The sequence below is a fragment of the Arachis stenosperma genome, chromosome 7, assembly GCF_014773155.1.
Source record: "Arachis stenosperma cultivar V10309 chromosome 7, arast.V10309.gnm1.PFL2, whole genome shotgun sequence".
NCBI lineage: Eukaryota > Viridiplantae > Streptophyta > Magnoliopsida > Fabales > Fabaceae > Arachis > Arachis stenosperma.
In genome coordinates, this window is record NC_080383.1 from 58,154,889 (window position 1) to 58,168,001 (window position 13,113).

The 13,113-nt window shown below is 36.2% G+C and overlaps 1 protein-coding gene across 1 annotated transcript; it reads left to right on the forward strand.

Annotated features, from left to right (window-relative positions):
* Positions 1-11,002: 11,002 nt before the first annotated feature.
* LOC130941673 (non-specific lipid-transfer protein 8-like) lies at positions 11,003-12,235 on the forward strand. Its single transcript, XM_057870238.1, has 2 exons — positions 11,003-11,405; positions 12,100-12,235. The coding sequence occupies exons 1-2, from the start codon at positions 11,068-11,070 to the stop codon at positions 12,107-12,109; spliced, it is 348 nt and encodes a 115-aa protein (XP_057726221.1). The 5' UTR covers positions 11,003-11,067; the 3' UTR covers positions 12,110-12,235.
* Positions 12,236-13,113: the final 878 nt, after the last annotated feature.

The window sequence follows — 13,113 nt, forward strand, 5'->3', positions numbered from 1 at the left end:
AACTCCTCTAGCTCATTTAACTGGAGCAATCTTTTTTCACCAGCTAACTGAGCATCCATATTCAGGAATCTGGTTGCCCAGTAGGCTTTATGTTCCAGTTCCACAGGCAAATGACAGGCCTTCCCATACACCAGTTGGTATGGAGAGGTTCCTATAGGAGTCTTGAATGCTGTTCTGTATGCCACAGAGCATCATCCAAGCTCTTTGCCCAATCCTTTCTCTGGGCTATCACAGTCCGTTCTAGGATTCTTTTTAGCTCTCTGTTAGAGACTTCAGCTTGCCCATTTGTCTGTGGATGATACGGAGTTGCCACTTTATGGCGGATTCCATATCTAACCATAGCAGAGTATAGCTGTTTATTGCAGAAATGAGTGCCCCCATCACTGATTAGCACTCTGGGAACACCAAATCTGCTGAAAATGTGTCTCTGGAGGAATTTTAGCACTGTCTTGGTATCATTAGTGGGTGTAGCAATTGCTTCTACCCACTTAGATACATAGTCCACCGCCACCAGAATGTAAGTGTTTGAGTATGATGGTGGGAATGGCCCCATGAAGTCAATTCCCCATACATCAAACAATTCTATCTCTAATATCCCTTGTTGAGGCATGGCATATCCGTGAGGCAGGTTACCAGCTCTTTGGCAGCTGTCACAGTTACGCACAAACTCTCGGGAATCTTTATAGAGAGTAGGCCAGTAGAAGCCACACTGGAGGACTTTAGTGGCTGTTCGCTCACTTCCAAAATGTCCTCCATACTGTGATCCATGGCAATGCCATAGGATCCTTTGTGCTTCTTCTCTGGGTACACATCTGCGGATCACTCCGTCAGCACATCTCTTAAAGAGATATGGTTCATCCCAGAGGTAGTACTTGGCATCTGAAATTAATTTCTTTCTTTGCACATTGCTGTACTCCTTGGGTATGAACCTCACAGCTTTATAGTTTGCCATATCTGCAAACCATGGAGCTTCCTGAATGGCAAAGAGTTGCTCATCTGGGAAAGTCTCAGAGATCTCAGTAGAAGGGAGGGACGCCCCAGCTACTGGCTCTATTCGGGACAGATGATCAGCTACTTGGTTCTCTGTCCCTTTTCTGTCTCTTATTTCTATATCAAACTCTTGCAGAAGCAACACCCATCTGATAAGCCTGGGTTTTGAATCCTGCTTTGTGAGTAAGTATTTAAGAGCAGCATGGTCAGTGTAAACAACCACCTTGGATCCTACTAGATAAGATCTAAACTTGTCAATGGCATAAACCACTGCAAGTAATTCTTTTTCTGTGGTTGTGTAATTCTTCTGTGCATCATTTAGAACACGGCTAGCATAGTAAATGACATGCAGAAGTTTGTTATGCCTCTGTCCCAACACTGCACCAATGGCATGGTCACTGGCATCACACATTAATTCAAATGGTAATGCCCAATCTGGTGCAGAGATGACTGGTGCTGTGACCAGTTTAGCTTTCAGGGTCTCAAATGCCTGCAGACATTGTGTGTCAAACACAAATGGTGTGTCAGCAGCTAGCAGGTTACTCAGAGGTTTTGCAATTTTTGAAAAATCCTTTATAAACCTTCTATAGAATCCTGCATGCCCCAGAAAGCTTCTGATTGCCTTAACATTGGTAGGTGGTGGTAATTTCTCAATTACCTCTACCTTTGCCTTATCCACCTCTATTCCCCTGCTTGAAATTTTATGCCCAAGGACAATTCCTTCAGTCACCATAAAGTGACATTTCTCCCAGTTTAAAACCAGGTTAGTCTCTTGGCATCTTTTCAGGACAAGTGATAGGTGGTTAAGACAGGAGCTGAATGAGTCTCCATATACTGAGAAGTCATCCATGAAGACTTCCAGAAATTTCTCTACCATATCTGAGAAGATAGAGAGCATGCACCTCTGAAAGGTTGCAGGTGCATTGCACAGACCAAAAGGCATCCTTCTGTAGGCAAACACGCCAGAAGGGCAAGTAAATGCTGTTTTCTCTTGGTCCTGAGGATCTACTGCAATTTGGTTGTAACCTGAATAGCCATCCAAAAAGCAGTAATAATCATGACCAGCTAGTCTTTCTAGCATTTGGTCTATGAATGGTAAAGGAAAATGATCCTTTCTGGTGGCTGTATTGAGCCTTCTGTAGTCAATACACATGAGCCACCCTGTGACTGTTTTTGTAGGAACCAGTTCATTTTTTTCATTATGAACCACTGTCATGCCTCCCTTTTTGGGGACAACTTGGACAGGGCTCACCCAGGGGCTATCAGAAATAGGATAAATAATCCCAGCCTCCAGTAATTTAGTGACCTCTTTCTGCACCACCTCCTTCATGGCAGGATTTAGCCTCCTTTGTGGTTGGACCACTGGTTTGGCATTATCCTCCAACAGGATCTTGTGCATGCATCTAGCTGGGCTAATGCCCTTGAGATCACTTATGGACCACCCAAGAGCTGTCTTGTGTGTCCTTAGCACTTGAGTCAGTGCTTCCTCTTCCTGTGGATTTAAAGCAGAGCTTATAATCACTGGAAAAGTGTCACCCTCTCCCAGAAAGGCATACTTCAGGGATGGTAGTAGAGGTTTGAGTTCAGGTTTGGGAGGTTTACCCTCCTCCTGAGGAATTTTCGAAAATTCCTTTGCTTCCTCTAGTTCTTCTTGATCAGGTTGAGCATCTTTGAAGATGTTCTCAAGCTCTGATTCTAGGCTTTCAGCCATATTGATCTCTTCTACCAGAGAGTCAATAATGTCAGCGCCCATGCAGTCATTTGGTGTGTCTGGATACTGCATAGCTTTTACAGCATTCAACTTGAACTCATCCTCATTGACTCTGAGGGTTACTTCCCCTCTTTGTACATCAATGAGAGTTCGTCCAGTTGCTAGGAAAGGTCTTCCTAGAATGAGAGTTGCACTCTTGTGCTCCTCCATTTCCAGCACCACAAAGTCAGTTGGAAAAGCAAAGGGTCCAACCTTGACAATCATGTCCTCTATTATGCCTGATGGGTGTTTAATGGAGCCATCAGCAAGTTGGAGGCATATCCTGGTTGGTTTGACCTCTCCAGCCAACCCAAGCTTTCTGATAGTGGATGCAGGTATTAGATTGATGCTTGCTCCAAGATCACATAAAGCTGTCTTGGTGCAGGCACCTTCTAATGTGCATGGTATCATAAAGCTTCCAGGATCTTGAAGCTTTTCTGGTAAGCTTTTCAGAATGACTGCGCTGCATTCTTCAGTGAGAAACACTTTTTCAGTTTCTCTCCAATCCTTCTTATGACTTAAGATCTCTTTCATGAACTTAGCATAAGAAGGTATTTGCTCAAGTGCCTCTGTAAACGGAATCTTTATTTCAAGAGTCCTTAGATAGTCTGCAAAGCGAGCAAATTGCTTATCCTGTTCCGCTTTGCGGAGTTTCTGAGGATAAGGCATCTTGGCTTGATATTCCTCAACCTTAGATGCTGCAGGTTTATTCCTTACAGAAGTGGTTGAAGAAGCCTTGTTAGAGGGATTACTGTCAGCACTCTCAGGTGTCTGATCTTCCCTTGGCGTTTGAACGCCAGGAATGGGTGAAGTTTGGGCGTTAAACGCCAACTTCTCTCCCTTTTCTGGCGTTTGAACGCCAGAACTGGGCAAGGAATGGGCGTTTAACGCCAGCTTTCCTTCCCTTTCTGGCGTTTGAACGCCAATATTCCTCTCTGGGCTCTTACTGTCCTCAGAGGGATTTTGAACAGTGGTTTGGTTGTCCTCTGTCAATTGTTCCTTGTCTGGCTTTTTGCTCTTTTGAGTGGTGTTGTTCAGTGTCTTCCCACTCCTCAGTTGAACTGCTTGACACTCTTCTGTTATTTGTTTGGATATTTGCTGTTTTGCCTGATTCAACTGTAGTTCTATGCTCTTGTTAGCAACTTTAGTATCATGGAGCATTTCTTTAAATTCTGCTAACTGTTCTGTCATCAGGAGCAGTTGTTGATTAAGCTCATTCATCTGTTCTTGAGGATTAGGATCAGTGACTAATGCCATGACTTCCTCTTTTGGAACGAACTCATTGCTAGAATATAAGTATTGGTTTCTAGCAACAGTGTCTATAAGCTCTTGAGCTTCTTCAATTGTCTTCCTCATGTGTATAGATCCACCAGCTGAGTGGTCTAAAGACATCTGAGCTTTTTCTGTGAGCCCATAGTAGAAGATGTCTAACTGTACCCACTCTGAAAACATTTCAGAGCGGCATTTTCTAAGCATACCTCTATACCTCTCCCAGGCATTATAAAGGGATTCATTATCCTCTTGTTTAAAGCCTTGGATGTCCAGCCTTAGCTGTGTCATCCTCTTTGGAGGGTAAAAATGGTTCAGGAATTTGTCTGATAACTGTTTCCATGTCTTTATGCTTGCTGTAGGTTGGTTATTTAACCACCTTTTAGCTTGATCTTTTACAGCAAATGGAAACAGTAACAGTCTGTAGACATCCTGATCTACCTCTTTATCATGTACTGTGTCAGCAATTTGTAAGAACTGTGCCAGAAACTCAGTAGGTTCTTCCTGTGGAAGACCGCAATACTGGCAATTTTGCTGCACTATGATAATGAGTTGAGGATTTAGCTCAAAGCTGCTTGCTTTGATGGGAGGTGTACAGATGCTACTCCCATATGCAGCTGTAATGGGGTTAGCATATGACCCCAGAGTCCTTTTGGACTGATCAATCCCTCTTAGGTCCATAATGGACAAAAGGGAAACGACAATGATTGCAAACAGATAAATTTTGTTTTTTTTTTGAATTAACCGAAAATAAAAATAAAAATAAAAGGAAATTAAAATGAAAATTCGAAAATCAAAAAAGAAAATAAGATCAAAGCAGATTGAGAACTGAATCAAATAGTTAATTAAAAAGATTTTGAAAACAGCAATTAAAAAGGTATGATTGAAAAATTTTTATGAAAAAGATTTGATTTTTGAAAAGAGGAAAGAGAGAAACAACAAAAAGACACCAAACTTAAAATTTTTAGAAAATCAAAAACTAATTTTCGAAAATTTTAAAGAAAAAACACAAAGAGGACACCAAACTTAGAATTTTTATGAATCAAAAAGGGACTAAGAACATGCAAAAACGAAAATTTTAAAAGAAAAACACAAGCATGCAATTGACACCAAACTTAAAATATGAAACTAGACTCAACTAAAAGACTCTAAACCAACAAAAAAAATAAAACAGTCCTAATCTAAGCAACAAGATAAGCCGTCAGTTGTCCAAACTCGAACAATCCCCGGCAACGGCGCCAAAAACTTGGTGCACGAAATTGCAATCACACTTTTGCAATCCCGCACAACTAACCAGCAAGTGCACTGGGTCGTCCAAGTAATACCTTGCGTGAGCAAGGGTCGATCCCACGGAGATTGTCGGCTTGAAGCAAGCTATGGTTATCTTGTAAATCTTAGTCAGGATATCAAAAATTATCAGGATTGATTGTAAAAAGCAAAAGAACATGAAATTAGTACTTGTTCAGCAGTGATGGAGAATAGGTTGAGGTTCTGGAGATGCTCCATCTTCTGAATCTCTGCTTTCCTACTGTCTTCTTCATCAAACACGCAAGGCTCCTTCCATGGCAAGCTGTATGTAGGGTTTCACCGTTGTCAGTGGCTACCTCCCATCCTCTCAGTGAAAATGTTCCTATGCTCTGTCACAGCATGGCTAATCAGCTGTCGGTTCTCGGTCAGGCCGGAATAGAATCCATCGATCCTTTTGCGTCTGTCACTAACGCCCCGCCTGCTAGGAGTTTGAAGCACGTCACAGTCATTCAGTCATTAAATCCTACTCAGAATACCACAGACAAGGTTTAGACCTTCCGGATTCTCTTGAATGCCGCCATCAGTTCTAGCTTATACCACGAAGATTCTGGTTAAGGAATCCAAGAGATATCTACTCAATCTAAAGTAGAACAGAGGTGGTTGTCAGGCACATATTCATAGTTGAGAATGATGATGAGTGTCACAGATCATCACATTCATCCGGGTTAAGAACAAGTGATATCTTAGAATGGAAGCAAGCGTGATTGAATAAGAAACAGTAGTAATTGCATTAATCCATCAAGACACAGCAGAGCTCCTCACCCCCAACCATGGGGTTTAGAGACTCATGCTGTGGAAGGTATACAATGAAATGTGTAAAAATGTCATGAGGTGCAGATACAATGTCAAAAGATCCTATTAATAGTAAACTAGTAACCTAAGGTATTACAGAAATGAGTAAATGACAGAAAAATCCACTTCCGGGCCCACTTGGTGTGTGCTTGGGCTGAGCAATGAAGCATTTTCGTGTAGAGACCTTTTCTGGAGTTAAACGCCAGCTTTCATGCCAGTTTGGGCGTTTAACTCCAAGTTTTATGCCAGTTCCGGCGTTTAACGCTAGAATTTCTGAGGCCGAATTGTTACGCCGGTTTGGGCCATCAAATCTTGGGCAAAGTATGGACTATCATATATTGCTGGAAAGCCCAGGATGTCTACTTTCCAATGCCGTTAAGAGCGCGCCAATTGGGCTTCTGTAGCTCCAGAAAATCCACTTCGAGTGCAGGGAGGTCAGAATCCAACAGCATCTGCAGTCCTTTTCAGTCTCTGAATCAGATTTTTGCTCAGAACCTTCAATTTCAGTCAGAAAATACCTGAAATCACAGAAAAACACACAAACTCATAGTAAAGTCCAGAAAAGTGAATTTTAACTAAAAACTAATAAAAATATACTAAAAACTAACTAAAAGATACTAAAAACATACTAAAAATAATGCCAAAAAGCGTACAAATTATCCGCTCATCAAAAATACAAAGAACATAGATTAAAAGCATGAAATTCTTAATAAAAACAATAAATCACTATTACTATTTAAAGAAATAACAACTAAAAACTACTAAAGATGCGCATGCATCACTTGTCAAATTGAGTGCCATTAATTTCAATTAGAAAGAGATAAATTATTGTGAATCAAACACTGAAGTATGTGAATTGGTAAAAAAAGGTAGTGAAGAAAAATAGGATTTGATATGATTCGTCCCAAGACCAAACTGGATTTTACAGATCATGGGGTTGATGATGATGGGGATAGGAACGTTGATTTTCTGGCTAAGGAGCTACGGATAAGGATGAAGTTGTTAACAATGATACTGAGGCTGAAGAGGAGGAGGATGGTGATGATATTGGGAAGAACAGCAAGCCTGATGCTAAGAAGAAGGACTAGTTTTCCTCTATGTTGCAAAAGTAAGATTGCTCAACTATTGAACTCGATCTTTGTATTGTGGTGGAATTTAGCTTGCTCTTGTTTAGAATTTGTAATAGAAGTCTCTAGTGCGGGTTGTGAGATGGATCGGAAACTGACAGATCGAGGCGGTTGACGAATCATTTGACTGGAGCAATAGGGGTGGTACATGTAAAGAAATTTCAATGTCCAAGTCAGAATGAATCTGAGAGGTATAAAGTGTGTAGAACGAATGACGTATCTGAGGGGATCTTTGACTCCTTTTTATATAGTTAGTGGAAGTTATCTTATTTTATCTTATTTACCTAAGATAAAGGAAGTATTTGAATTTGAATATTGGTTAGAAGATGTGGAGGCCAGTCTGGACCTTCTAGAGAAAGGGGGTGGGGCCAACCCTAGGTATCGGAGTTGGAGGCCGTTCCGGGTGCGGGACCCGAGGGTCGGGTCGGTAATAAAATTTTATTATGTTGTTTGAATATATTGCTAGAATGAGATGCAGTGTACCTTATGGGATTTTATCGTTGTATTAATATTTAGATATACATATGAGGTTTAACTTTGTATGTGAAGATTTTGTATTTTTTCTCATCAGGAACTCATTTTATAAGTGTTAAATAACAGCAAATTACATAGCTATAAAGACAAGAGAAGGAAAAATTAGAATTAGAGAGAGAATTCTAATATGAAATGATGAGAATGAGAGGATGAGAGGAACATTTTGCAGCAGCACTTAATAACACTATAAGTTTGTTGCCCTCATTTATGTTTTCTTGGTGTATGGTTTAACTCATTTTGCAGTACTCTTATTGTAAGATATTTCATTTTTTGACTATGAAACAGTTGATGACTTGATAAGTAGACTTGGGACAGATTGTCAACAAGTATCAAAGGGTTATTGGAAATGATCTTAACTTGATATTGCGCAATGTTCTTTAGGTTGAATTAGTTGTAGAAGATGAACTACCCATATAAGTTATCCCACATGTTAGTGTTTTACACCCTTATTCTTACTTTTGAGTTTATGTTGTGTTAGGGTCTCATTTTATTGGTCATTACTCGTTATATTTACTGCTTCTTTTGTATTTGAATCTATTCTTATTCTGTTCTATTTTATACTCATTCTTACTAATTTGGAGCTTAGTGCTTTGATTGTTTCTTATTTATCTTTGAGAATCTTTGTTAAAGAAAGAAAAGAAAATTGAAGTTTATTTGCCATAGATTTTGCCACAGGCACACTATGTATTAGATTTGATTTGTTTGTGATTCTGAGAATGGATATGCAAAACTACATGTATGTCATCCTCTCTTGCTTTATTTCTTGTTTCAATGATAAAATAGCTTGCTTTTCCCCAACTAATGAGCCAAAATATGATCTATTTTTTTCATCCTAACAACTTATGAATATGATGCATCATTGCTTTTAAGCTTATATATAAAAAAGTGAGGTTGAAAATGTTGATGGCTTTGACGTTGTGCTGACAGCTGTATATAACATATTTTAAATTCTTTATTTGAGTTAACTGATTGTACTTTGATATGGCTGACTATTGATATAGGAAGAATGCTATTATGAATCATTGTCATGTTTTTTCCCTCAACCAGAATGGAGAAAGAAGCTGGCTTTTTTCAGAGTCTCAATCATCTCAGATGGGCCAGGATCCAAGAGGAAGATAGAGTTTGTTATTTGATTAACTAAATGACAGTGAACAATTCAATCAATGTTGAAAGTGAAGGGTAGGTGCCTTCTTCTTCCATCTATTCTATGAATATTTATTGGGGATTCAGGATCCTAAGAGAAAAGTTGTAGTGGCTCACGCGCTTCATTTTGTTGTGAACTCAAAATAATTGGACATGCTGCATTTACCGGTAATCATTAGTGAATTCCTTTAAATAATTTCAGTACAAATGCATATCCACCAGAAGTATTAAGTTGATCTTCTATTCCTAGAAATGCATTAATGGTTTTTTCTGTATATTGCAGATGTTATGATTTAGTTAAACTTTTGTGAACACAATTTTTTAAGCTTGCACTCCTGTTTACGACTTTTTTTTGGATTATATAGGATTGTAATTCGTTAGTTCCATTTTGATTTCTTATTTTGGTGCACTCTTTTTAGGTATATGCTGAGATGCATCACCAACTTTTAGCTAGAATGCAGGTTAAGAGAATGAAGAAACATTACATGTATGCCATCGCACATGTTGAAAGACTTAAATTAGTTTTCTCATCTTGTTAGGGAACAGATTCATTAATCTACTTGGTGATTTTGTCTTGTCTGCTTGGTTTATGTACATTGATGATATGCATCATGTTAGGAGCAGTTATGGTACATTATGAAGAGTAAAGTTTTTGGTTGATTTTCTGCAAATATGTCCTTTAGAAACTTGCGATTCTATTTCTTGTGTTAATTTCAAATTAAAAGAGAACTAATAGATGCAGCATATCTAAAAAAAGAGTGTATCTATCAGAAAATTCCATTCATGAATGCCATGACTTCCCCTTAGTTGGTTCACACAATGGGAGTGGATCCTCTCCGGTGAGAAAAAACTGGATGGTGTCAATTGTAATCTCTCACCTTTCAATGCTCTCTCTCTCATATTTAATTTTAGCCCCACTTATAAAGTTAATGGTAGAAGATCACACTGCATTTTCTCAAGTGTTAAAAAAACTGGAGAGAATCCATTTCCTTCGCACAATAGAGGTTAATTAATTTCTATTTTAGAGCTGTCAATCTGTAAAGTCTAAAGAGTACTATATGTGTGTGTATATGTGATATAATAAAGAGTAAACTTAACGAATCAACTTTACCAACAAATATCAGTTAATTTTTTAAAATTATTTTGTTTATTTTAAATTTTATATCATAAATTTTTAATCATAAAAAATTAGAATTTTATAATTAAATGAACTGAGCTAGCTTATTAAGGCCCGCACATTTAAATCCCCGTATGTAGAATTATATATGGGCTTCCAACATGATAGTTTGGACTATTTAAGAAAAGTCCAAAGGGTCAATGGGTCAACGGCTTTTTTTTAATTGGTCATTTTTTTTAAATAGCTTGCTTCACCTTAGTTTCATGTTCACTGCACCGTGCTAAAGAACTATGAATTGAGCTGAATTTAGATCTGGATATAACATTTGAATATTTTCGTAAATCCTTACAATCTGTCGCAGTTTACGTCTGAAAGTTGTTTCTTGATAAACTACTATTGTAACTATTTTAGAAATGTTGTATTTAAATAATTTTAGTCTCTACTTTATTTAAATGTGCAATTTGTCCTAAATGTTATTTTTTAAAAATATTGAAAAGATAATTAAAAGTTCAAATTTTTTTTAATCACAAAATTAAAAAAAAAATTAGAAAATAAATTAAGACTCTCACTATTTTTTTTAGTTTACTGGCCGTGAATCCTGCACATGGTTCTGCTCTGCTCCTGGATGGTTCATTGTCATCGCTACAAACAAAGTGTACAATAGTGATAAACAACTCTTACAAGGTTTACTACCAGCCACATAATTAAATGTCCATAGTAATCAAATTTCTATATGATTTGAAAACTGTAAAATATTTATATATGCACCAATTATCTTGTGCAACTTATATTACTTGTTGAAACTGAATAACCCCTTCTTCATTACTTCCACCTAACCTTGAAATTTTAACAATTTCTTGTACAATTAAAATCAAACTTATCTTTCTTGTACTCTATTTAACAATTCTATTTTAACAATTATTTTTACTTGCAGATTTTAGCTTCCTCGGATCCTATAAAAATGTCTAAACATGGACCAACAATGCAAACTGAAACCACCATCACCACCACCACATATAACAATTTATTAAATAAGCATGAAATCAGTTGCTGCTACATGTGTTCTTATGATTTTAGTGACCTCAGTAACTAATTCTGAGGCTACAATTTCATCATGCAGTGATGTGATTAAGAACCTAAAGCCTTGTGTGAGTTACTTGGTGAGTGGAAGTGGTAAACCACCAGGACCATGTTGCTCTGGCGTTAAAGCTCTTGCAGCTGCTGCAGCAACCTCTGCTGATAAGAAAACTGCATGCAACTGCATCAAATCCACTTCCAAGAGTCTCAACATTAATTCACAACTGGCTCAGGCTCTCCCTGGAAACTGTGGAGTATCACTTCCCATCACTGTTTCCCCCAATGCTGATTGCTCCAAGTAATGAAAATATCACTTATTACATATATAATATTGTTTTGAAATACACCTTATTAATCGGCTTCTGTTTTTCTAAATAAATATATTATTTACAGGCATAGATAATTTTGACATCATTTACATTTTTAAATAAAATACGGCATGTCCATGTGAGATTTCATTATTTGTCGCGGGAGAAACATTAGCAAACATCAACGATCTTCAAAATATATACCTCTATGAACTAAATTATTATATTTAAATTTTAGATATTAAAAGGAAATATGTTTGTAAATTGTAATAATTTTAGAAGACAAATTAAATATTTAATATATTTTTTAATTTAATATTTTCTCATACACAAAGCAAAGTTGTTTTTTTTTTGTATTTTTAATTATTATTAAATAGGTGTGAGGCTCGTGCCAGTTAATCTCATACCATTTTCTGCGTTTTTTGAAAAAAAAATAGTCAAACAAAAAATTAAAACTTTTAAGAAATTGAAATGAGCTTTTCGTTTTCAAACGTGTGGTTGCCAAACATACCCAATGAAGTCAATGTACAAAGAAGAATGAAAGCTCCATTTTGTTCTTTTCATATTTTATAAATCACTTCTTTTTTTTCTTAGTCAATCTTCAACTTAGATTCTTAGACTATGCTTCTTCAACTTTTGGATTTTAATGTTTTCTCCCTTATGTTGTTGCTGCATCTTTTGCAGGGTTGGTTGAAAGTTGAAAATTGGAATTGGAGGGTGATGCAGGGAATGCTGAACATTATTCTGCTACTTATATGTAATTAAAATGGCGTATTTTGAAATAAACTGGAATCTACCTATGTGGATTTCTTTATTATTATGTTGGTATTCTCATTCGGTTTCCTGTTAATGTCGTAATTTCCGTTTCCTTGCTCCAATTATTATTATTATTATTATTATTATTGTTGTTGTTGTTGTTGTTGTTGTTGTTGTTATAATTTGAACTTAGTCAATGTTATAATATTAACCACTAAAATTCGTTAAGATGTTAAGTTCTTTTATTTAATAATTAGGATAACGAAAAATATTGGGCAGCAATTTTTAATAATTTTGGTCGGTATTTAATTAGCACAAATATTAAATTGTCTTCAATAAATATTTTTTTTTAATTTATATGCATAAACTTTAATAAATATTAATGCAAGTTGTGTTAATTTATACGTGTAAACTCTAATAAATATAAATATAAATTATATTTTTTATGTATACAAATTCTTGTAAATATAGATATAAATTATTATTGGTCAAATACTATCTTAAAATAATAATATTTACTGATCATATAATATTATTATTATGATAATACTAAAAAAAATAATAATTCAAAATTATTTTATTTAATTTAATATTTATAATTTCATGTATATAATATTTATAGTTGCACACTTATTATATTTAATATTATTCAATTATTTCGATAATAATTAAAGAATATAAAATATAATAAATAATAAGTAAAAGATATAAAATAAGATAGCTTTTTGTTTTAAACTTATTTTTTATTGTCCCAAATCTTTTTGTAATAATTAATAGTAACTGATCCGAATCTTATAAATGAGAAAAGTAGTTATGGACTCACTACCTCCAATTCATAAATAAGATTGATGCATGAGATTCAATAATATTACATAGCATTTATGATATAAAAGTATGAAATTCGACTCTTCACAGCTGGTTAAGGTTTACTCCACAAACCAT

Bases quoted from the DNA above. Each gene is read 5' to 3' on its own strand.
- LOC130941673 (XM_057870238.1), top strand. From the start codon at position 11,068: ATGAAATCAGTTGCTGCTACATGTGTTCTTATGATTTTAGTGACCTCA.